The sequence below is a fragment of the Ooceraea biroi genome, chromosome 10 (assembly GCF_003672135.1).
Source record: "Ooceraea biroi isolate clonal line C1 chromosome 10, Obir_v5.4, whole genome shotgun sequence".
NCBI classification, from domain to species: domain Eukaryota; kingdom Metazoa; phylum Arthropoda; class Insecta; order Hymenoptera; family Formicidae; genus Ooceraea; species Ooceraea biroi.
In genome coordinates this window covers 13,553,395-13,580,555 of record NC_039515.1, presented here as the reverse complement: position 1 = coordinate 13,580,555, position 27,161 = coordinate 13,553,395, and the positions used below count along the sequence as shown (strand labels likewise).

At 40.4% G+C, this 27,161-nt stretch overlaps 2 protein-coding genes across 3 annotated transcripts in view; both read left to right on the top strand.

The window, feature by feature from the left end:
- Positions 1-9,327: 9,327 nt before the first annotated feature.
- LOC113562772 lies at positions 9,328-10,166 on the top strand. Its single transcript, XM_026973177.1, has one exon. It carries the CDS (start codon positions 9,334-9,336, stop codon positions 10,060-10,062), a length of 729 nt encoding a protein of 242 aa, XP_026828978.1. The 5' UTR covers positions 9,328-9,333; the 3' UTR covers positions 10,063-10,166.
- A 7,199-nt stretch (positions 10,167-17,365) lies between these two features.
- LOC105286045 (transcription factor kayak) overlaps positions 17,366-27,161 on the top strand; it is a 31,910-nt gene continuing 22,114 nt past the window's right edge. The window contains exon 1 of one of the 2 annotated variants that reach the window (XM_011350679.3): positions 17,366-17,762. In XM_011350679.3, coding sequence (XP_011348981.1) covers positions 17,631-17,762 — 132 coding nt within the window. In that variant the 5' untranslated portion in view covers positions 17,366-17,630. Of the gene's footprint in view, positions 17,763-26,328; positions 26,711-27,161 lie in introns of those variants that run through there. The other variant, XM_011350678.3, reaches the window with a different exon arrangement.

Sequence of the window (27,161 nt, the reverse complement as noted above, 5' to 3'; positions counted from 1 at the left end):
AACCTAACCCCAACCTAACCCCAACCTAACCCCAACCTAACCCCAACCTAACCCCAACCTAACCCCAACCTAACCCCAACCTAACCCCAACCTAAACCCCAACCTAACCCAACCTAACCCCAACCTAACCCCAACCTAACCCCAACCTAACCCCAACCTAACCCCAACCTAACCCCAACCTAACCCCAACCTAACCCCAACCTAACCCCAACCTAACCCCAACCTAACCCCAACCTAACCCCCACCCACCTAACCCCAACCTAACCCCAACCTAACCCCAACCTAACCCAACCTAACCCCAACCTAACCCCAACCAAACCCCAACCTAACCCCAACCTAACCCCAACCTAACCCCAAACCTAACCCCAACCTAACCCCAACCTAACCCCAACCTAACCCCAACCTAACCCCAACCTAACCCCAACCTAACCCAACCTAACCCCAACCTAACCCCAACCTAACCCCCAACCTAACCCCAACCTAACCCCAACCTACCCCACCTAACCCCAACCTAACCCCCAACCTAACCCCAACCTAACCCCAACCTAACCCCAACCTAACCCCAACCTAACCCACCTAACCTAACCCCAACCTAACCCCAACCTAACCCCAACCTAACCCCAACCTAACCCAAACCTAACCCCAACCTAACCCCAACCTAACCCCAACCTAACCCCAACCTAACCCAACCTAACCCCAACCTAACCCCAACCTAACCCCAACCTAAAACCAAAACCTAACCCCAACCTAAACCAACCCCAACCTAACCCCAACCTAACCCCAACCTAACCCCAACCTAACCCACTAACCCCAACCTAACCCCAACCTAACCCCAACCAACCAACTAACCCCAACCTAACCCCAACCTAACCCCCTAACCCTAACCCCAACCTAACCCCAACCTAACCCCAACCTAACCCCAACCTAACCCCAACCTAACCCCACCTAACCCCAACCTAACCCCAACCTAACCCCAACCTAACCCCAACCTAACCCCAACCTAACCCCAACCTAACCCCAACCTAACCCCAACCTAACCCCAACCTAACCCCAACCTAACCCCAACCAACCCAACCTAACCCCAACCTAACCCCAACCTAACCCCAACCTAACCCCAACCTAACCCCAACCCTAACCCCAACCTAACCCCAACCCCAACCCCCAACCTAACCCCAACCTAACCCCAACCTAACCCCAACCTAACCCCAACCTAACCCCAACCTAACCCCAACCTAACCCCAACCTAACCCCAACCCTAACCCCAACCTAACCCCAACCACCAACCTTACCCACCCCGCGAACCCCAACGCGACCGGCTCTCACCCCCCCCATCCCTCCCAGAAAGAAGCCCCAGCACGGACATTGTATCACTCAGGGCTCCCCTAGGAATAGACAGGGACAAAGAACCGTAAGGATGGAGAGGAACAAGAAGGTAGGAATAGGATTAGGAGTGGAGGGGATTCATAGGTAGGTAGGTAGGTATCAACGAGGACCACATAAATATTGTACATATGGCTATTGTAAGTTATGTTTGTTTGTTTGCTGTGTCGTTTCTATTATCGTGTTTTGTATTTTTGCGTTTATTGTACTCTTTTTTTTTTTTTTTTTTTTTTTTTCCTTCTTTCTTTCTTTCAGGTTCCAGTGTTCCGGTCTATAGGTTGTTGCAGGTAAATGTTTCGTTCCAGTGTTGTTGCAGGTAAGTATCTATTATTATTATTATCATATGTTCAATATTGTGTATTAACTATTGTTTTTTTTTTTTTTGTTTTTTTTTTTTGTTTTTTTTTTCCAGGTGCTGTTCCGGTATGTCAAAGTCCAGGTGCGGTAAGTAATAAACGAAGTAACAATGCCTATTGCGATAAAAAAAAAAAAAAAAAAAAAAAAAATTAAGTTTTCCTATTTCAGGGTAACGGTTCCGGTATAGGTGATATAGGTAAGTACATGTACACAAACACAAACACAATCCTCCATCCTCCGCTCTCTCTTTTCTCCAATAGTTTCCCATCGGTTATCCCTCATTATCTCCTACTCTCGCGTAGTTCCCTCTCTCTTCTTCTTTCCTCCTCCTCCTTCTTCAGCATTACGTTTGACGCAAATACGCTAAACGCCGTCCATTTCTCTTTTGTTTCTAAAATTTCCTCTATTATGTTGTCTAAGGTAAGTGATCCCTTTACTTTCCTCCTTAACTGCTCTCTTTCTTCTTTCCATGCAGCACACACTTCGATTGTATGCTGAGCTGAGTCCATCGGTGATATACAATGATAACATCTTGCATTCACACTCTTTCCAATTTTGAGTCCGTATTCCCCAAACGAACCGTGTCCCGTTACCATTTGCGTCATATGAAACGTCATGTTGCCGTGTTTTCGCTCTATCCATTGCTCAAAGCACGGTAGTGTCGCCTCTCTGACCCTTTGCCCCGATTTGCTCCCTCCCATCAGTCGTTCCTTCCATTTTCTAATCATGTTAGCTTCCTCTTGTTTTTGAATAGCATTTATCGCGCGCTCTGTTATAGCTCCCCCTCGTGTAACAATCTCCTGTTTTCTTTCGTACACTTTTCGCATTTTCTCCGCTGCTAGGTCTATTGGTGGTAATCCCGCGAGTATTTCGGCCGCATCGTATGACACCGTCCTATACGCGCTTATAATTCGTAACGCTAGTTTCCGTTGTAATTTTCTCATCGTTACCTTCATTCTTTTGTTCGCCTCTAACTCATCCGCCCAGATCGGGGCGCCATATAGTAATATTGCGTAGATAGTATTCGCGTAGAGTTTTCGCTTTTTGTCGCTCGGACCCCTTAGGTTTTTCATAATTCTGACTAGTTTAAAGGCGACCGCGTTCGCCTTGTTTATTACCGTATTAAAATGCGCGTTAAATGTCCATAACGGGTCTATGGTTACTCCTAAGTATTTTATGCCTACGTTTGAACACTCGATTCGTGCTCCATCTATTTCGATATGAACCTTTTTGTTCCATCTTTTCCTATTTTCTGGCGGGAAGACTATAGCTTCAGATTTGTGTACAGATATTTCGAGTCCTAGCTGTCGAATTCTGCGAATTACCCTGCTCAACACCATGCTTAACTTAAACTTCGCTTCTCGAATTGTTTCCGCTAATACCAAGACAATTGTATCGTCCGCGTATACCGTCATATGTTCGTCCTCCCCTAATTGCATGTTCGTGGTATACTCGTATACTAAGTCCCACAATCTAGGACCCAGTATCGATCCTTGCGGCACCCCTTTCTCCATACGATAGTATTTGATATTTCCTTCTTCGTCAATCCATAGTAGCATTCTTTCACTTAGGTAGCTTTTGATTATTGCCGTTATATATTCTGGAAAGCCCCTATTTGCCATCATTTTATTTATCTCTCCCCATGGAATCGAGTTAAACGCGTTTTTAATATCTATACTGCATGCCAAACAGTACTTTCCCTCTGCCGTGCCTTCCTGTACAATTCTTTTAACCGTGGTGATAGCGTCAATCGTAGATTTACCCTTAAGAAATCCATACTGATTTTCTGAAATTTTTGGTCCCTTTTCTTCGATGTAAGCGTCAATTCGGTGTAAAATTACTCGTTCGAATAGCTTTGCGACTTCGTTAAGTAGGCATAGCGGTCGATATGAGGACGATTCTCCCTCGGGTTTTCCTGGTTTTTGAATAAGCACCAGTCTCGCTAGTTTCCACTGCGTGGGAACCGCTCGTTCTCGTATACAAGTATTAATTATATTTAATAATAATTCTGGCGCCAATCTCGCAACCATTCCTACCGTTACATTCGTCACTCCATCCGGTCCTGGCGCTGGGCGACCCTTCGTCATCATCTTTTTAACCACTAAGCTTAACTCTTCTTCGCCAACCAAATTTAATTCCTCTTCTAATTGTGCATTTCCAGTCCTTGTGGTATCCACTTCACGGTTCAATATGTTAGTTTCAACGGCACAATTTAATAAGTTAACATTCGTATCGACATCACGCGGTAATAAATTAACATCAATATTCTCGTCTTTTGGAAATAAAACCTCTAAAATTCTATTTACACTATGTATATCTAACGCTTCGCAGGCATTCCTACCGGTCGCTAGTTTATTAAGTACCACCTGATAGGGCTTACCCCACGGATCCTTTTCCAGAGTTTCCAAGAGCTCCTCCCAGGCTTTCCTTTTTGAATCCTCAATCTCTATTTTTAGCTTACTCCGTGCCTCTCTATACTCATTCAATGTCGCGTTAAAACTTTCTTCCGAGATCTTTTCCTTCTTCCTTTTGGTCCGTAGAAATTTCCTCCTCGCACTTATACATATTTTTCTTTTCAAGTCCACCGCGTCATTCCACCAGTATACCGATCTTCGCTGACTGCCTTGCACTCTCTTCATGGATTCATCGTTAATTTGGGTAAGTATTTTTCCAATCTGTTTACTACCTTTTTCTACATCCTGAAAATCGTTTCTTTTTTTCCAGGTATGCAGTAGGATGCTTTCTTCCATCAGGTTCGGATCCAAGGATTTATATTTCCATTTAGGAGCTGCGTGCGCATCTCCTCCACTATCACTCCCCAAGGGAGGGGGAGTTGAAGGCGTTCACTATGTGTAGCGACACCGCCACCACAACTCCCCCCTCAAGACAGCGGCCTCCGTGAGGGCCCTCACGCTCAACACGGCGTCCACCGTGGAACGGCCCTCCCGGAAGCCGAACTGTCTCTCCTCCTCACCCGGAGCACCCCCTGCGCCGGCTGCGGGGCCAACGGGCCCCGGGGCCGGACGGGATTCCCAACCGGGTCTGGGCCCTCGCAATGGAGGTCCTGGCCCCGAGAGTGAGGGCGTTCTTCGAGCGATGCCTGGCGGAGGGACGCTTCCCCTCGGCTTGGAAGAGGACCAAGTTGGTCCTCATCCCGAAGGGCGGAGGAGACGCGGCGGTGGTGCGCAAGTTCCGGCCGACATGCTTGCTGGACGAGATCGGCAAGCTGTTCGAGCGGGTGATAGCGGGCCGTCTCGTCCGGCACCTCCCCGGGCCCACCGGCCTTTCCGGCTACGTGGACGCGAGCAGGGCGGCGACCAGTCTGTCGCCAAACAGCCCCTTGAGCGCCCATCCCCGCGGTCGGGATCCGCCCGTCCCCCGTTGGCGGGGGGCGGCGCCCAGGGGCGGAAACACCACCATAGATATATATCTATGGTCTGACAGCGTTTCCTCCCCCGACAACACTCTCCACCCCGACACCCGACGCGCGAGGGCCGGGGATGCCCAGGTCAGGTCGACTACGGACTCCCCCGCCCACCGCACGCAGGAGCTGCCCTCGTTCACCAGCTGCAGGCCCAGACCCGCCGCCCAGTCCGCCAGAGCTCCGCCCGTCGCGTCCGGCCGCCGGGAACCCCAGAGCGCGGACTTCGCATTGAAGTCCCCGGCGACCAACAGCAGGCCGCGGGGGTGCCGAACTATGCACCTCCCCAGCCTGTCCAGGAACGCCTCGTACTAGGCGAGACTCAGGCTCGGGAACACGTAGACCCCAACCACGGTGATGCCTCCCCATTGCGCCGCCACGAACTGCCCCCCGACCACCAACGCTTGGAGGGGAGGGGAGCCCGCGGCGTCGCCACAATCTATCGCGACGAGGCCCCCCCCCCACCGACGACCCAACTGGGGCTGTCCGCGGGAGGCCTGAACGTCTCCGCCAGGCTCTGGAGGAAAAGATCCTGAGCCCGGCAGGCGCGGTTAAGATTGGCCTGGAGGACATGGCCCGCCATTACTCCACGTCCATGGCGGGCTCCTCCAGGCCCCTCTCGTCTTCGTCGTCCTTTTCCTCCGCCTTCTTCCTCCCCATCGAACGGGTCAACCGCTAGGGCTTCGGCTCCTCCTCCCGCGGCGGGGCCGGCCCTCCTTTGTCACCATCGGCCGGCGTCGGCTCCAGCGCCGCGCCCACCAACGGGGCCGCCTGACTGGGAGCCGAAGAGGTGACCCTTTGAGGACGGGGAGCGGCCACCGTCGGCCGCGACCTTTCCGGGCCACCGTCTCCGCACCCCTCTGACGGTACGTCTGACGGGGATCGCAATAAGGGCGCTGGTTCGGACTCGAAAAAGCCGAAACAATGCGCCCTGAAAGAACCCTCCATCTCTCACCGTTCCCGAGATATCGTCGAAAAACCATTTTACACGAAATGCCCGATATCCCGGGAAAGGTACGTGTGATGGGGATCGCAATAAGGGCTCTGGTTCGGACTCGAAAAGGCCAAAACAATGCGCCCTGAAAGAACCATCCATCTCTCTCCGTTCCCGAGATATCGTCGGAAACCCTTTTTCACAAAATGCCCGATTTCCCGGGAACGGTACGTTTCACGGGGATCGCAATAAGGGCGCTGGTTCGGTTTCGAAAAGGCCGAAACAATGCGCCCTGAAAGAACCATCCATCTCTCTCCGTTCCCGAGATATCGTCGAAAAACCCTTTTTCACAAAATGCCCGATATCCCGGGAACGGTACGTCTGACGGGGATCGCAATAAGGGCGCTGGTTCGGACTCGAGAAGGCCGAAACAATGCGCCCTGAAAGAATCCTCTATCCCTCTCTGTTCCCGAGATATCGTCGAAAAACCCTTTTTCACAAAATGCCCGATATCCCGGGAACGGTACGTCTCACGGGGATCGCAATAAGGGCCCTGTTCGGACTCGAAAAGGCCGAAACAATGCGCCCTGAACGAACCCTCTATCTCTCACCGTTCCCGAGATATCGTCGAAAAACCCTTTTTCACAAAATGCCCGATATCCCGGGAACGGTACGTCTGACGGGGATCGCAATAAGGGCGCTGGTTCGGACTCGAAAAGGCCAAAACAATGCGCCCTGAAAGAACCCTCCATCTCTCACCGTACCCGAGATATCGTCGAAAAACCCTTTTTCACAAAATGCCCGATATCCCGGGAACGGTACGTCTGACGGGGATCGCAATAAGGGCCCTGTTCGGACTCGAAAAGGCCGAAACAATGCGCCCTGAACGTACCCTCTATCTCTCACCGTTCCCGAGATATCGTCGAAAAACCATTTTATACGAAATGGCCGATATCCCAGGAACGGTACATGTGATGAGGATCGCAATAAGGGCGCTGGTTTGGACTCGAGAAGGGCGAAACAATGCGCCCTGAAAGAACCCTCTATCTCTCACCGTTCCCGAGATATCGTCGAAAAACCCTTTTTCACAAAATGCCGGATATCTCGGAAACGTTACCTGTGATGGGGATCGCAATAAGGGCGCTGGATCGGGCGCGAAAAGTTCTAGCCATTAGAAATTTTTTCTTTTCCGAGAAGTTGTGAGTTGATGATATCATTATTTTTTATATTGCCTAGAGTTGTCTGCTATTGAAAATACCGTAAGTTCAGAAATGAAAAAGTTCCAGCAATTAGAAATTTTTTTTTTTCCGAGAAGTTCTGAGTTAATGATATCATTATTTTTTATATTACCTAGAGTTTTCTGCTATGAAAATACCGTAACTTCAGAAATGTGAAAGTTCTAGCCATTACAAATTTTTTTCTTTTCCGAGAAGTTGTGAGCTGATGATATCATTATTTTTTATATTGCCTAAAGTTCTCTGCTATTGAAAATACCGTACGTTCAGAAATGAAAAAGTTCTAACCATTAGAAATTTTTTCTTTTCCGAGCAGTTCTGAGTTGATATTAATTTTTATTGAGGAAAGGAGTTTTATTAATTAATTTTTATATTGCCTGGAGTTCTCTGCTATTGAAAATCCTGAAAAACCAGAAATGAAAATGTTCTAGCCCGTAGAAATATATTTATTAATATGCGATCGACATTGTATAATTCCAAAGAGACTTAAGGAAATTTTTACATTTTCTTGATTCGGAACCTTATATAAAATAGAGATCAAATATGCGAATAATTATATCACTTGGAACAATATTTGCAACACGTAGTTTTGATTAAAACTGCATAAATAATATAGAAATTCTTTCTTTATCCGGTTAGTTCTGAGATATTTATATTTTTAGTTTTTATATTGCCTAGATTTCTCTGCTATTGAAAATACCGTAAACTGAGAAATGAAAAAGTTCTACCCTTAGAAATGTTTTCTTTTTCCGAGAAGTTCTGAGTTGTTGATATCATTATTTCTTATATTGCCTAGAATTCCCTGCCATTGAAAATACCGTAAATTCAGAAATGAAAAAGTTCTAGCCGTTAGAAATTTTTTCTTTTTCCGGGTAGTTCTGATGAGATACTTATATTGTTAATTGGCATATTGCCTAATAGCCTATAGACGTCCTCAGGATATTCCACAGGATCTCCTTGGATTCTCCAGAGGCTAATATTCGGCTATCATGTACTCTTCCTGAGGACATCCAAAGGATATCCAAAGATTATAATAGGATGTCCTCAGGATATCCTACATGTATGTCCTAGATGTCCTTTGGATGTCTTACGGATATCCTTGTGCTATCTGGGTAATTTGTTCACAGGAGATTCATTGGGAAAACATGATGGCAAGATGTCAATTTTGTAAAACTCATCCACTTGTGGTGTAGGGAATGAAACAATATTGTGATTACCAGAAGTGTGAGCAAAATATCTAACAGGTTTAATGTTATTTCTTGTAACGGTTCTATGTCTGTCAGATAACCAATCAACTTTTTTGAAATTCTGTTGTTCTCTCTTGTCCAAATTGTATTATTAATATATTCTTGGTGTCTGTTTTTTTTGTTCAGTTCTTCTAACGCGCTTTCCTTTGCAATAATTTCAGTGAACTCCTCTGAAGTTGTAGCATTGTTATTTTGAACAAACTAATATCACGTATCGGTTTCCGCGTTGAGTCTTTTTCAGTTCTGTTTACGCCCTGTACGATTAAGTTCTTCCGCGATGTGTTGCTTCCTCACATTACGCCCTACGCGACTTGGCACTTTTGCTTTCTCGCGTGACTTCCTGCGCGATTGAATTCTTTCTGGTGTGTTGCTTTCCTGTGTTATGTCCTATACAAATACATTCTTTCGCGGTGCACCGCTTCATCGCAGTGTATTGCTTTCCCGCATTACATCCTACATGACTAAGTATGTCTTTTCTTTTTCTGTTTCTTTCCTTTTTAAACACTAAACTACAAACGAAGTTATTGTTAATACAAACATATATGTGCAAAATATAATTTGTTCACAATTAACACGTGATGAATAAAGGCTATTCTTGAAATATTTGGAGAAACAGATATTTCGAATTTATTTATTTATTTATCTATTTTTAACGCTGCTCGTATTTTGTCACATTTCATTTAGCGTACTGTACCTTTAATGAAAGCAAATTGTTAGTAATATGTATTATTAATCTCATATAGCTGTCATTTCCATATAATGACTTACTATAATGTATCAATTTATGAGTCGCATTGCGAGGTTATTGATTGCATCTCTGCGAATTACCCAGAATCCGATTTTATTATTGCGGGGGATTATAATCTCCCACACTTGCGGATTGTGCGCGAGTTCGGTGTTCTGGTATCTAATTTCTTGGGCCACTGTAGAGTGGCAAGGCAAGCTAATATTATTATAAATTATTTTAATGAATTTGATATGTATCAGCATAATTCGGTTAATAATAGCAACGGAGATATACTTGACCTTATATTTTCAAATTTTTCCACGATCTCTGTGTGTTCTGCAGATGATTCCTTATTAAATTGTGATATTTATCATCCAGCTCTATGCTTTGCTACTCCATTGAGGCCCGCTTTGCCGGTAGTACGACCATCGATAGTAAGATGGAATTTTAGGCGTGCAGATTACGAAGCTATTAATGATTATTTAGGTAGTATAAATTGGGATGCCGTGTTTGAGGGTCGGAATGTTGAAGATGCTGTTGGCCTTCTGTATTCACATCTCCAATATGCTATTGATTCCTTTGTGCCTGTGTCTGTGGTACGTTCTTCTTCGTTTCCTGCCTGGTTCACGCATGAGCTGATTAGCATGATTAGAGCTAAAAGGAAAGCGCATTATATTTATAAGAGAACCAATAAGTTCTCTGATTATTTAGTATTTGCCAGGCTAAGGTTGCATTGTAAGGCCCTCTCTAGATCTGCATGAAATGGTTATCTGGAAAAGACGGAGTCTGCGATACCTGACAACATGAATGTCTTTTGGAATTTTATCAAGTCTATCTCTAATAAAGATTCCTCCTCCTCTACCATTTGCTCTGACGGGGAATATCTGAAGGAAAGCTCTAGTATTGCTGATCGGTTTGCAGATTTTTTTGAGTCTGTCTATACTGGTTCTACCGAGGTCAACCGGGGTGTCTCTGACGGTTGCGGTAGCTCCCGAATCTGTTTGGATAAAATTAACTTGGACTGTTCTAGGGCTGACATTAATATAAGTGAGATGTTCGAGCACTTAAATAAGCTTGATTTCAGCTCTGCTCCTGGGTGTGATGGGATTCCTCCTATATTCCTGAGATCCTGCAACTTTATTCTTGCTAGGATCCTATGGTTGATTTTTAATAAATCATTGGCTGGTGGAACGTTCCCTAATATTTGGAAAAAGTGTATTGTGACCCCGACATATAAAGGGGGTGATAGATCGGATGTCTCAAACTACAGACCGATTAGTAAACAATGTATCATGTCCAAGCTCTTTGATTGCATTATTGCAGAGAAGCTACAATTGCTTGTGAAAAATGTAATTATTAATGAACAACACGGGTTTATGGCGGGTCGATCTACTTCCACAAACCTGATCCTCTATCATGATTACTTGGTAATATCAACTGAAGAAGGATATCAAGTGGACTCTATCTACACTGATCTTAGAAAAGCATTCGATAGGGTTAATCATGGGATCCTGGTGTCAAAGTTGCGTGATATTGGAATTGGTGGACCTATGTTGAGCTGGCTGTCAAGCTTTTTATTAAATAGGACCCAGGTAGTGAGGTTTGGTGATTCTTTCTCTAGAACGATTGCTGTGACATCAGGGGTGCCACAGGGCTCTCATTTGGGTCCTGTTTTATTTAACATATTTATTAATGATATAAAACATGTATTTGAGGACTCAAATTTTTTGCTTTATGCAGATGATCTGAAAATTTTCCGTCGAATCACCAATTTTCTTGATGCATCTTTATTGCAGAATGACCTTCAGAGGCTTGAAACTTGGTGCGTGATTAATGATTTGCAGTTCAACTTATCGAAATGCTGCGTGGTTCATTTCAGCCATAAGACTGTTACGTCTATGCATAGTTATGTTTTAGGTGGATCCATTCTTGCAAATGTCGATTCAATTTGAGACCTAGGCGTAACATTTTGCAGCGACTTATCATTTGAAAAACATATCTCGTTCATTACTTGCTCTGCTTTTAGGAAACTGGGTCTTGTAATTCGTGCTTGCAAGTTTTTCAATAATGTTAAGACGCTGAAACTACTGTACTTTACCCTTGTGAGATCCAAGTTAGAATATGCGTCTGTGGTGTGGTCGCCTTGTGTCGCATATCAACGGGATATGATTGAACGGATTCAGCACCGCTTTCTGCGCCGCCTTAGTTTCAATATGGGTAAACCAATGGAGTTTACTTGATCATAATTATGATCATTTATTATCGGAGCTGAGCCTATTGACATTGGATCAACGGAGATCTTTGGTGGATTTGTTGTTCTTATGAAGTATTATTAGCGGACGTATAGATAGCCCGGAAATTGTGATGCGGGTTAATCTGCGCGTTCCAGGTAGAGTACTACCAGGTACAGTAGAGTTGTCAGACACAGTGATGTATTTTCGGTGGGGCTTCATTCTACGGTATATGGTAATCAAAAGCCCTTTAATCGGTTATGTATGTTGGCCAATAGTTATGCTTCGCATTTGGACTTTTTTTGTTCGGCACCTGACTCAATAAAGAACACTTTCCATAAGATTAACTCCATTTCTTGCTCTCAGTAAGTTTTTTTCTTTTTATTCTAATGACTTTTTACAATATGTTATTTTGTGTTATGTTGTTTTTTTATTATTTTATTTGCGGACCTGACTATTTTACCCGAGACATGCGTATAATTTATTAAGAATTTATTTTGAAATGTTTCATACTGTGCGTTTACATTTACTTTAGCTCAATATTATATGCGTTAGCTTAATTTTTACTGCACGTTTTTATTTATTCTTGCTCAATATTGAATTTTGTACAATTTTATTTATTCTTGTGCAATATTGAATTTTGTATACTTTTATACTATTACATCTGGCTAGGTTATTATGATTATGTCTTTATACCTTGCATACTTATATACTGTTACATGCGGCTAGGTTATTGTGATTATGTCTTTATGCCTTGCGTTTGTATCAGGGTTTGTATTTACTTTAGCTTATTTTTATTTTGCATACGTTGCGTTCGTATTTGCGTTCGTATCTGTCTTGCCTTAATGTTGTATTGCGTTCTTGGACTGTTTTACTTGCTATATGCGTTTATTAAGTTTAAGTTACATGCGTTTAATCAATTTTATTAGGCTGTATCTTTATTCTTTGTGTGCAATTGAATTTATTTGTCTTTTTTAACGACTTTAATCAGGATATTTGGTTGGCATAATGCCTTTTTTATTTATCCTGCTTTCACTCGATTTTGAACTTTTCGGTTCTGGAGTTTGCGATTTGGATTATTGTATTGCTTATTTGATTATTTACGTTCATTGTTATCCTGCTTATGATCTTTTGTGACACTAGAGGGTAATTTCCCGTTCATTGAATAAATTAAATTAAAATTAAATTAAAATTAAAATAATGTCTCTCAATTCTCTCTCTCTCTCTCTCTCTCTCTCTCTCTCTCAATAATCGAACCTTTTTATTGCTTTTACTTTATTGCAACGAGTTATGTTTAAAACATATCTCGATATTGTCCTGCTTTGTAACCGTAACGGAGGTCGCAGGCAAAAGACAATGGAACTGTCGAGTAGTCGACGGAAAAAGAGGAACAAAGACATTGTTTGTATCTGGGAAAACACTATCTTTGAAAGTGAGCGCACAGAGAGGAATGTGATTTTTCAAGGTTTCTACGACTAGCTTGATATTGAAAGGATTTGAAAGCGAAATGCTTATTATTGTGGAATCTACAAAAAAAGGACAGAGGGAGAGAAAAAGAAGAAAGAAAAATTTTGAAGAAACTTATTTCTACTATTTATATCATTACTTATTTAGTACTTATTTGTTATTTATAAAAATATGAAAACGTGCCTTAAAGTTAAATAGGTAAACTCATTGATTTGTAATATTAGATGTCTTAAATGTTTGAAAATATTTTTTTCCAACCATATTTGTCTAATTCCGATAAGATTCTATAGGAGCTAGAATAATACATTTAAATACATGTAAATATTGTTGGCTGCATCCTCTTACTATATAGAATGTGTAGAATGTTGTAAATCAAGGGGACAATTTTGCCTCTACGCAAGCAAGAGAAACATCATTCAAGAAAGGAGAAACTGAAAAGCCAATGAGGCCACGAGTCTTTGTGTAGAGCCTAATTCCAATAACAGGTCCATTGTATGTTAAACACTTCTCGACAGTAATTTCTGTCTACCGAAAACTGCGAATCGATCGCAAGTCATTAATAAAAATAAAAAATAAAGTTATAATACAAAAAATTATAAATAAAAAAAAGAATATACACAAAGAACATGTCAAATCACATGTTGTCTTATCAGCGTTATCACTCGCACACGTAGAATTTGTGGAACGAAATGGGATGTCAGCTTTATACATTATCCATTTAACTGTTTACGTGAGATCGTATTACGCTGTCTGTTGCCTTATGCGATTTTTAGTTTCGTGCAACTGCGTTATACTGGTTTCTGCCAGTCTGTTGGTCTTATTGGATTTGTATTTCATTTATATGTAATACAAATTACGTGTTATATTTATGTGTACATAGTACATATATACACACAACAAAGACACCAACAACAACACAGTACAACTTTGAAATTACTTGATACATTTACCAAGCCTATATAACAACAAATTGAATTAATTAAATTGTTCCGAGATTTTTGTTTTGGCTGAGAGAAATTATTATATTACATTATATTAGATTGTTAATACGCGATGACACACGATAAAATGTACGATGCATTTTCATCTTACTACGTGTTCTTGACTTATGCGTTCTCCACTTTGTCCGACATATTTGTCGCACGACAAACTGCACATGTATATGTGTATGTTTTCGGATGCAGGGACAAGGAACGTTGGTTGAGTCATTTCGTGTAAATTCCACATAAGTTGTGATTGGATATTTACTTTCGCAGCTGCGAAAAGAACAGAGTCCACTTCTAACTTTGCACGGGTTGCCTCCTTTATTTTGTTCAAGAAAATATTGCAAAGCCAGTGAGCACGTGACTCTATTAGCATAAACGGTAAAGAAGGAACAAGTTAAGTTATAATAGAACATGCGCAGAAAGAGATTCAAGGCGTTTATAATTTATGAAACAAAGACCAAGAGTAGCCTACGTCATCAGACGGGTAGTTGCGTTGGCACATGTAGCGCATCAATTGTTTGTATGTACTTGTCATCAAATAAGTTTACTTCCCTCTCTCCTCGTCTTTCTTTCTTATATTATGTTTTTTCTTTTCTTATTTAATAAGATTAATTCTCTAATATTAGTACTGCGCATAATGTGTGCATTTCACAAGCTGATTAGATTTTTGAAATTGTGTAACTGAATAGATGTGTAATTAAAGAATAGTAAACATTGTAGTTAGGTACTCATCGTTTACATTAATTTTTGCGTTAAAAGAAAAGAAAACAAATATAATGCAACTGTAAATTCGTTTTATGTCATAGAATTTTGTAGTTCATAATGAAAAGAAGTAATAAAAAGACAACGGCTCATCGTGTTTCGCTTTGTCATACTCGAGAGTTTCGTTTATTATTAGAAGTTGAATCGAATTTCCTTTATCCAAATCAAACATCGATAAGATAACGTCTGAGAATGTATTACGCGGCAATTTTAATAAGCGGCAATAAAGCTGTCGCTGAATTCGAATACACGTGAATTCGATTGTAAGAACTTTTTTAATGATCTTACAAGTTTATCGTGATACATGTGATTTCAGCAAAAGTGCAGACGCAAGCGTAGCGTGCATTACGAGAATTTCCTACTGAAATTCGTTTGTTGCCGCACGCGTTTCGCAAGCGACACGCGTTCGAGCTCTCTATTTTTGCAGCTAACTCTGTCTCGCGGAGTCTCACGCATGTTTGTGATCATGCGGTGCACGACAGTGCACATTCAATGCACAGCTCAATGCACATTGAAAGGCAATGACATTCCGTGCCGGCATTTTTCCGATCTGCTAGTATTTCAGATGTAGCAAACGGCTGCGCCAGTGAGTCCTTGAATGCAGGCAGAAGCTAGCTCAAGGATGACGGCTGCCTATTCGAATTTCATCATGGTGCGAAGCTAAGCGGGTGAATGTCAGAGATCCCCGTGTAAGCTTCGTCGATGGATGCCCGTAACGAGATGTATCTTTACCGCGTGTTGCCTCGTCTAGGTTGCTTAGGTTATTTTTAGGTCATGTGTTCCCGCGCTCGTTTATTACTGCGTCTCAAGATTCCGTTCAAGATTCGGTTAAGAAAATAGTCATACTTATTAAAACATGTTTAACCTAGTAAGAAATGTACAAACGTGCATTAACGTATTAACCCTGTCGTTGTATTAACAAGATTTTACGTTACAAGGTACATATAAGAACAATTTGAAACTTTTCTTTTTTCTTTTATTAATGTACGTATAAATTAATGTAACAAAATCCATAGTATAACGATCAATTATATAATAATTATTTTCTACCGTATTTCATCTTTCAAATGGCGTTAAGTGAATCGCATCATCTATCAATGGCAATTACTACTCTAATTATAAGCTTCAGGTATTACCCAGAATCGGACGAGACCCTGAGCAGATTCGTAAGATGCTCTCCTCGACTTACCGTTTCTTCTACGTTAATTGTAATACTTGTGCCTTGTGGCCAAGAGTCTGAGGTCGAATTGAGATGCTTTTAGTACATTTTTATCTGTTTTCTTCTTTCAAATAAAAAGAAGAAAAGAAATTGTTTTCAAGTATTTTGAGCGTCAACTGAACTATAACCTTTCACCTTTATATCACCGGTACCTTTATAAAAAGTTTACGCGATCATCATGTACATTATTTACTCGTTTCAATTGCAAATATGTGTGTGTGTGTGTGTGTGTACAATACATATATATGTATATATACTTTTTTTAAATGCGTCTCTCAATTTTTATATAATACATGTTGTCGATACTAATTGTAAGAGACAACAAGTTCCTCTATGAATGCTATAATTGCCAAAAAATAAAAACTTAACATTTCACGTACATAACTCGTACTTTTTAAGACAATTATACAACACGAAGCATTTATGGGTCACTTCTAAACAGGTTGGTCACCCTCGGTCTAAGCGGCAGGTTACGGACGCGAATATTCAACATAGCAGATCGATGAGTCACACGTCTTGTTCGATATGTTCCGGCTACCCCATTCGCGACGTCCGTACCCACGCGACCAACGGTGTGACTCATCCATGATTCTCGGAAACGCTCTGTCGATCCCTCTTGGAATCTCGCTCGAGATTTTCGTCGTTCGCCAGGACTACTTTTAGTTTGATCGTTATAGCGAGAAATTTGCGTCTTACTTCAATCCACTCTTGGGACTTGCATAGTTCGTCGAGCTGCTATCAATCATTCTTCAGTCGAGATTAACGTTCAAAGAGGTGAGCAGAATGAACCAATTTCAGTTTTGATAAAGCGATCGAGCAAACAAGTGTGGCAAGTGATATGTTATTTTGTTTTACTTATTATATATATACATATATTGTGTTATACGCGCACCGCTGATTTATAAAAAAAAAAAGGAAAAAAGAACGCCACATGGTGTAACTGTTGATCGACGAGAACAAATCGTGATATTCACATACCTTGTTGCACGTCATTTGCAAGTACACTAAAAGTACCATTATCTCGCATAATGACGCAACTTTCATAGATTCTGATGTGATTGTAGATAGTGATAGATCCTAAGATGCTCCAAGATGTTCAACTTATCGAAAGAATGAGCTAACGAATTGATTTAACGTTTTCACATTGATATAACGAACGCGTTGGGTTATAAATAATAATGAGTAAGAAAAAGTGATGAAAACGTTGTATTTAAATTAAAGATACGGGGCGCCACCGTATATTCTTTGCTGATTTGTCGAGACGACGCTCCGTGTCGAACGTCGCGGCACAGCACTGGGCGCAGCGGCCAGCAGCTCAGCGGCGATTGGCTGGTCGCGAATAACCCATGACGTCATACGCGCTAGCGAGGCCTCTCCCCGTTTCGAGCGGATTGCCGAACGCGCGTAAGGTATTCCCCCACAGTATGAGTCATCGGATTGCAGTTTCACACAGTTTCGAGTAAGGGACTTGCGATTCGTTCGTGGCGCTTTCGAGTTCCGCGTAAATTCTTTGAAATTCAGAGCATTCCTTATCCGTTTCCTACTTGTCCCGCGTTTCTTTCGCGATATCGAGAAGAACCTCGCCGAGAGAGGTTATAACGTCGCGATATACTCCAAGTTTTCGTTTCGACGTGAGTTCTCTCGCCTGGGTGAAAACGAGCGACATGAAGCTGGACGTATCCGACGTGCTTTACGACAGCTCCAGCGTGTCCAGCGACAGCGGGACTTCGCAGAGCTCCCGCGTCAGCCATGATTTTCTTTCCAGCATCGCAAACACAGCCGTCTTGCCTAATAGTGTGAGTACCTACTTGTGTATATATTTATCTAAAGTACCACTTTTCAACCGAATCGAGGAGGTGAGATCCCTAATATTTAAGAAATTTACTCATTTTTTAACATTTTCCAACGAATAATGATCGCCCGTCTTGTGTCATGCGGAAATCGCGTCGATTTTCCAGCCGTCGCTGCTGGCCATCCAGCCATCACGGGTTACATTACGTAATGTAACGTCACTTGACGCGACAATAATCTATTAATGTTCGAGTAATCGTTTGCTGCGCTGTTGCAGTTGCACGAAACGTGGAGCGCCTTGTCTCTCGTCTCTTGCGTGGCGAAGGGAAAGAGTTTAAATTTCATGGAAGAACGTACCGGTTGATTTGTATATAATTTGTAACACCTGAAGACGACCGTAATAAACGGTCGAAACGTTGTGGAATTATTTAAATATATTGCCAGTAAGGTGTACAATTGAGACTTCCATCTCTTTTTCCCTTCATATTTATTTCACTGGCGAAATAAGGATTTTCGGACCACATCAGTTGTTAAGTAATTAACGCAATACTTTATATTTATTTTTGTTACTGTTGACTTTAAGTGTGATGTCAAAATAATATACCAATTAATGAAAAACTACATGGAAGAGTAGTTACAATAACTCGGCAGAAATGTTGATAGAACGTTTGACTTTGAGACATGTTGATTGTTTAAAATAATTGTGTTAAAAGCATCAGAGAAGAAACGAACCGTTCGAATAAGATAGAAATTTTAAACGATATGAAGCAAACTGAACTTTAGTAGAACGATAAAAGGATTTGAAATATCAAGTTAGATCACGTCGCTAAAATAAACACGATTTACAAAAATTAAGCTTTGAATCTTGCAGGTCACAAGTTTTTCGCAAGTTTATCTCCTCAAAAAACATATGCAATGTGTATTGTCACGTAAAATGTGGGAATCTCGATAAAAGTAATTTAATAAAGAAATTGTTAAACTTGTACATTGCGTATTTGTGAGAAAAGACGTACGCATGTTATGAATTTATAACATTATTACAAAAAAGTCTACACAAGTATATTATGGGCACAAGAAATGCATAGAAATTACAATGCTTTCTTATCTCGTTAATAGATATAAGAGTAGTATAATCATATGTAAATATGTGAGCGAAAACATTAAAAGGTAGGATATTCTCAGTGGGAAAATCTTAATTGATAAGAGTATGTACGTTAGCAAATTAGGATAGAAATAAAATGTTAGCCTATAAGACTAGGTGCATTGACTGAACGTCTCCGACTATAAGTGAACAAGAGAAAATAGATAAATATAGGAAACAATTCAATGCCTTGAAACGTTTAGACATATTGCAGATAGATAAAGTTGATTACACCTGGCAATTTTGCTGCTTTTTTGCATTGAGGTTTAAGTTATCGCTGCAAAACATGCGAGATATCATTAATTACACATTCTGCATGCCAAGCTAAATTAGCTCATCATTGCAAGTATAACTTTAACGTTCCGCGAAGAAAATCAGATTGATAATTAAATTTGTAGACATCTGATGGATGATAATCGCGGAATAAAATGAAAGATAAACGGTTATTTCTCGGTGAGCTGTAATAAGCTTTTTTGTAATTGCGATAATTTATGTTAAAGTGTTAACAAAAAGAAGAATAAAAATATTTTGATCTATAAGATTTATAAGAAAGAATGATGTAGTCATTGTAAAAATATCTAATTGTTATGATGTATGTTCCTATAGTCCTCGTTAAATGTTTTGCGGAATCGTTTAGAATTACGTGGCCTAGTGCCTATAGCTATCGTATGACGCATATCAATCCCAGGTCTGGAAAATGCATACTATTTCATAAGAGCATAAATTCTTAGGCAAGATAATATACAAGAGCTACTTGTCTCGGTACATTTTTCGCGATGACTCATTAGTAGTTTTACAACATAAAATATACAGTTTATGATTTCGCGATCGATTTTGCTTAAACAATTCTATCAACAGAAGCATTAAACGATTGGATAAATGCTTAATAATTATCATGTAACGTAAATAATATGACAAGAATAATCAAGTCATACAAGGTGTACAATGTTACAGTACAATTATATACCAGTACCTGTATTCGAGCAATTTGTTTCTTTCTAAAAGGAACGTTTCTGTGATGTGATTCTGATATGTAATAATCAACAATACGCGATATTTAATGTAATTAAATAAGTTTTTAATTAAACGATTAAGAGCAAATTACAACGAAGTTTAAAATGTATCGTGTTTATAAATCTTTTTTTTATTACATTTTACGGTGTAAACGGTTCGATTATGCTTCGACGCACTTGTCATGATACCACCGCTTCGTCGAAGAGCTTCCTTATCCACGAACATTAGAAGCGGCTGCTAAATTTACAAAGCGTGCCGTCATCGCTATAAACCGAACTGCTCGAGTTTCGAATGAAAAACATTTTTGGTTGCTACGAATGAGCCGCGGCGAAAATATCATTATCAAGTAAATAGTGCATTTGATCGCACATGTTACATGCGTATATTTATATTATTATCGGTACAGTGATATTGTACTGTCTGGATCCATAAAGTAGCCATGTTAAATTCTTAAAAGACTTATACGTGCTTACGATAAACTGATATTCGAAAACTATAATAATTTATTTAAAGGCAATTTTATAAGCATAATATTTGAAATCAATTCAATATACATTATTAATACATTTATTTATTATTTGTTATTAGATTATGTAGCATAAGCATAATGGAGCCCGCGAATAAGCTAAACGCTTCTGTGCCTAGATAAAGGACAACTTTCATTCCGGTCTTGCATAGGTGTCCTTTTAAGGTGCATGCCACGTGCACCGCCAATAAACCTCCGAGTTACTACGAAACGATCCAATCGAACGGTTATCTTTCGTGACTCGTACTATCGCCAATTCAACCATTCAACGATCACGAGAGATCAACGGTCTGCTGAATCTGCACTTGAAAACGAATCTTCTTACAAATTCGATATCCTTTTTATTTTCTTTCCTACACCAACTTTCTACGAATCGTACGAATGAATATCGAGTTGCGGTTTCTAAATGACGCATCGTCGATGCGATGCGATTTAACGATTAATCTAATGTCGCCAACAAATGAGCGAACGCAAGATCTTTCATCTTTGAATCTAAAAACTGTTGTATCGATGTTGCAAATTCTGCAATATCCTATGATATCGAAACGTGCAAAATCACCATATATAACGTTATTTTACAAGAATTATTGTACGTGGATACACTTTTCTCTTTTATGATGTTAGGTGAATCAAGACAAGGAAAATAAGATAAAAGCCATTTTATACATGTGCATGCGTACATAAGTAATTGTCATTATTTTCTTACTTTATATCTCCAAATTTACGATTCAGAAGAGCAATGCAAATTCGAAATTATCGTGTGTAGGATCAGAGATATCGTCGCTATAACTTAAAAGAAAAATACAAAAGGACACGCGGCTGAATTTTTCGCGAATGGCGTTCGGCCTATTTGGCGCAACCGAATGGTATCGTCTGCTATTCCATAATAGTGTTTAAGCAAAGCGAGCACTCTTGAGAGAGGAGTCTTGTACGAACTGTCCCATAAGAAAATTATTTTGAATTTTTTGCGAAACCAACTACTCATTTTAATAAATATCTGCTTAATTTTATCCCACATCTTGTACAAGAGTTTACGTGCATTGTCAATCGTGATATTAAACATGTACTTATATAATAATGCCGGTACGAGACTCTATCCGCTCCGTTACTTATTACATTGGCATGGCATGTATATTTATAGATGCAGATACACACACACACACACACACACACACAGAGGAAGTGTCTCCTCTTCCTTACATAGGGTGTCCCAAAGTCGGCGGAAAATGGTACGTCATTGTTTGTTGCATAATACAAAACTTTGATGACAAAACAGAACATTGTTTCTTATAACTACGTACAATGTCAGAATTTTCTAATCTTCCAAAGTTCACGTGTTTCTCGTTTCCTTGATTTCATGTTGGTGTTCCCCCGTGTTTATCACTCATGAGAATTTTCAGTTAAATCGGTCTGTTATAGTCGAAAATAAGTTTTTCGATAATTAAGCATTAGAAAGGCAAATGAATTAATGTAGTATTTGTAATTTAATTTGAAATAAAATCGAGCATATACAACAACGGATTTTTTCACAAAAATAAAAATTATCTACGCAATGATTTAGTGACGCATTTCAAAATGTTGTCCTTGCACATCGATACAAGCTAGACATCGACGTAACATCTTCGACCTTGCAAATTCTACACTATGTTCCGTTGTTACTTATCTGATATTTCTTTTCAATATTGGTTTATAACTTTGTAATAAAGCATTTCTAAGCAAACTCGATATAAGAATTTTTTCTTATTTCCACTAGTAGAATATGCTCCCGCAGTTTGTCGGTTAAAATCCGGGACACCCTGTATATGGTACTTGTAAGATGTCGAAGCCTGAAATATGTGAGATTGTAGAAAATAGCGACTTGCTTGAACTTTTCGATAAAATAACATTACAGATCCCGCAAAGCATAGCTATATGTTTTAATATTTCACTAATTCTAAGACACCCAATATATATGTCCCCGCATGTAAACAGGGTGGCGGTAGTATTGATCTAGCTAGGCGTTTCGTTCAGCGTGGCTTCAGTCCCAACAGCTGTTTTATAAAGAGCCGCCGCTGTGGCCGCTTCATTACGACTCGACCATTTAAAACACGCGTGCAACGAGCACGCGTGCATGCACACGCGCGCGCGACGCGAATCACACAAGCCCGACTGCTGCGCAATAACGCCTGCTGTCAGATAGTAACTCGTGAGCCAGCTGTTGTCACCTAATTATCTTTCCTTCCATTAATGTAGTAGGGTTCGGACGGAGAAATCGCCGATAAAATGCAAATAATATTCATGCGACCGACCGGTAACGAAAATACATCCGTCTGTTAGAGTATCACTCTAACTTTCCCATATCACTTTCGCATCAAAGAAATGTTTATAATCTTTCTTTATAATGTATTTATTTACTTGAGCTTTTCTTACCAAGAAGGAAAGTTGTATATAATAGTCTCTAAACATTCGATGAAATCGTAAAACTTATCTAGGAAAGGATTAGAAAGTCGCGTTAGGACCTTTTTAGGATAACATTCAAGAATGCTAAACAATGTTCAGTCGATAAGTGGTGTACAGGATCACAAAAATCCACAGGATTATAGCATTTTTCTTTTCTTCGTTAAATATGGAGCTCGGCATGAAGTGTATACATGCGTATAATATTGAAGTATAGGCAGGCACATCGCATAAAAATATCGACTATTATCGATATTTACGGTACTTTGCTGCGATGTTTTGTTTCTTTTTTCGTTTTTCCATCTGTTCGGCTATCGAAAAATGTCGGCAGGATTTTCCCATATAACAGTTGATTATACGATTTCCGTCGTATTCCTCGTACAAATTTTCGGTCTCTTTTGTTATGCCGTACACGCGACGCAGTGCTGCGCATTTAGTCGAACGAGCTGCAACCTCCCTCATTAAAATACTTCTTTGTTCCGTGAACAAAGAACCGATCCTGTGGTTCCTGCGGATCTTCGTTCTCGTTACCCCGTTGTGCTTGTTAAGGCATGTCCCTGTTTGTCAAATGAGGATAATAAATGTTTTGTCTTTTAAACCAAGAGAACAAAGAAGAAATATAGTATATTTGCCTTAATAATAAAATACGAGAAAATTTGCTCATCTTTTATTGGTACTGCAATCTTACTTTATTTTAATATATTGCAAAAATCATCCAGAGCGTTGAGGAAATTTCGATGCACGCTATTTTGCTCGACTATGTATCTAGATCCGAAATCTGTTATCTTAAACAATCAACAGGTAAAATAAACTTTATATCGGACAATGCCAATTGATGTGACTAATTTTTAAAAGTTTGTCTCATAGCGCCATTTCTTAGTGGTTACGTGAGCAGTTGCGTTATACAGCTTGACATTTCAACTGTGGACATCCAAAATTTCAAGGCGCTAACATGCCTATGTTAGTAGTTTTTATGTTTTTATGTTAAATGTAACAGATTACATTAAAATATATAATGTATAATAATAAATAAATACATAAAATGTAACTTATTGATGCTCGTCGAAAAAACACGCTTCGCTATCGCACAGGCTGACGGAGGATCAGAAAGACGCCATAGTAGAGCACTGCAAAGACAAAGAGTACTGCTAAGAGCGACCGATAGTGATTTGGATGTGGATGAAAATCGTAACTGGTGACAAAACTGGTGGTGTTTCCAATATAAACCGTTCAATATAAATCAAGTGGCAGAGTATGCAGTGGCAGAACCCAGAACAGCAAAAACCGAAAAAAAATGCAAACGAATTGAATTGATCGTTGCTCATCGTTTCTTTCGTTTTGAAAGGAATCGTCCACAAGGAATTCATACTAGAAAGGTCAAATGGTGAAACGCTGATTATTATTTGGGTGTTCTGAATCATATATGTAGAACAGAATTCTTTGAATCCGTCCGGAATACCGGCGACAAGAGTCTTGGTTTCGTTTCTGCACGATAATGTACCGCCACACAAATCCAAGATTATATGCCATGATTTCTTGGCCAGAAAAAGCCAATGATAGTGCTCCAACACTTCTCACGACTCTCCGTGTGATTGCTGGCTATTCCTGAAACTCAAGTTGGCGATGAAAGGAAAACGATACGACACCATTTCCAAAGGGCTTTGACTGCGGTTCTTCAGAGACTGCTTCGAAAAATTTTTTCATTATTTCTGGCGTCGTATTGTGACTCGAGAATGTATTTTGAATTTAAGAAAAAAGAAATGTAAAAACGAAAAATAATATTAATGTTTTGTATTTTTTCCGGTATCAAAATCACATTGGGGTCCGAACAGACTATGTATATAGATTGGGTAACAAGCAGTTAATCTGAGCAGATAACAAAGAATATTGAGACAATCCGGATTAATGTCTTCGACTTCTTGATCGTTTGTAAGCGAATGTTCTTTTTCTGTCTCTTTCTGTTAGAGAACAGGTAAGGATCTAAAGGTTATACGTTCAAATTATCAGCTAACGTACATTAATGAATTTTGATAGCGGAATTTCGGCTTTCTATTACTTTGAACAATGGTCATTAGACAGACAATAAAAATGTAATCAAGAAAAGTGAACATTTTTCAGTAAAAAACTAAACCAACTAGAGATAATGAGAATTTTTTGGCACTATTGTTTCTTAAAGGTATTTAGATAGATTAGCAAATAAAAGGCTTATTAAAATTTCCAAGTATGATTTCTAAACTGCATTTCTGCATGTAGTAGATTTAAAAATATTTAAACGTTAATTTCTAAAAGATTAACCTTTCAAAATATCTGTAATGAGTGTCATTATATTGCTTAGCACAGTGATGCAAGTCGTTACGAATAATCAAGTTAACGATTCGAGAAACACCGATTAAAGTGTACCGATTGTTTCTACCAGTGCGTCACAAATACCAGACGTTCTTTGTTTGTGTTGAGCATACAAGTGCTCGATATTGTTGCATAAATAGATCTAGCGATATGTTATCCTCGAATAAATAGATCCTTGTCCTCTTCTCTCTCGTTGTGCCTCGTTGCTCCATTTGTGATTTTAAGAACGGAAGTGTATAATTTGTTCGTAAACGATCGCGTATAAACAGCCTGCAAATTAAATCGCAATCTTTCGCAATCACGGTAGAAATTGCGGGCGCGCGTGCCTTTTCGCGCTCGCGAGAGTTCGTTGGACGCGAGAGCGTAGTGTGAGATCGCAAACACGCTGCACGAAACAAAGAAAACAAGACGAACGGTCGCGCACGTGCGCGGCGGAATCGTTATTGTTGAAGATGGTTTTTGCAATGTAACGCGTTCGCACGCCTATTTTAAAAATTGCAGTCAGCAGTGAATCATCACTGTTGGTCGCGTAACCAGTTACTTTCAACGTCAGGAGCATCGCGCACGCGTTGCGCATTTTCCGAACGCGCGGGAGGATGACGGACTCGAGGGAACAGCAGCATGTCTGCTGACATAGTGTGCATTCGGATATTTCAAACGGATAAATCCAGAGATGGACTCTGGTGTCTGGTTTCTTTTCGTAACATCGAGACCTCAAATTTGTCATCATCCTTGAATATCGTTTCAACTAATTCCCGTTAACTTTGATGTATCCTGAATGTTGCTGATCGCAATTTGCCTAATCATCCATGAATCTCCTCTCTCAGGAGGAGCGGATCAATTTATGGGATTATGCAAGTTTAGCATGGAACGATCGTACTACTTGGAAAAGGGGATCTGGTTCTCGGTGCGCTTCTCAATTCCATGAAGTCGTCGGAACTTGTCGGAGCAGCGACGCGCGAGGCTACGGTTCACGTTGATTGGCCGGGCATTATCGCGCGAATCAGCAATCAAGATGGCGGTGACGTCACGGGGAGCGCGCACGTATGTGAATTGGTGGGGGAAACGGCGGACGACTGTCTTTCTATATAGTTTCCCGGTCACGTTGGCTGGCTTCAGTCGACAGACGTACGTAAGCGCGTGTGGGAGCGAACAACCGGTTGTTTCGAGGCACCATTGGTTACCGTTCTTCGTGAAACAGTGTTAAACACCGTCTGTTGTTCTGTCATGACGTTTATCTCTCGCTGAGTGAGAGAGTCTTCTTTGAGGCGAATTCTTCGGGGTCGTTACCTTCGAATTCGATCCTTGGAGAAGAGTCAATTCCAAGTGAAATTATACAGAACGTCGGATCACAAATGACGCAACGAGTGCCTAGTACCGGTTATTATGACAATATCGTCGAAGACCACAGCTACACAATGTTCTCCATGTATCCTCCGTCAAACACGAGCGTTCCTGACCATTGGCAGCTCATGAAAGAAGACGCGATGGTAAGGAAAGATATTCATCACCGTACCACTCGATTTTAAAGAGATTAATAAGAAGTTAACAAGAACATTCACGTATCATGTGTCATCCTACGCGAAACGCGTAGTTGAGACTTTTTCAATTGTCAATTGTTGTTTTATTTACGGAAAGAGCAGACTTTGTAACTTGGGCTACATGTGTCTTGCATATTGCAAAAGTGCATACATGTAATTATTAGATGTATCAAAATTCTTTTTCACATAATAGCTAAACTACCAATACCTTCATTTTGGTTTTATTATACCTTGTTTTACGTCATGCAATATCTTCGCGCGGAAGAAGCGTATATCTTCTGTCCTTGAAATTTCTCAGTATATAAATAATATCATTATTATTCATGCATACTCAAAAATACAACTGGAACAAAGAGCTATTCAATATTAGATACAATAATATTACGATCATAATGAAATC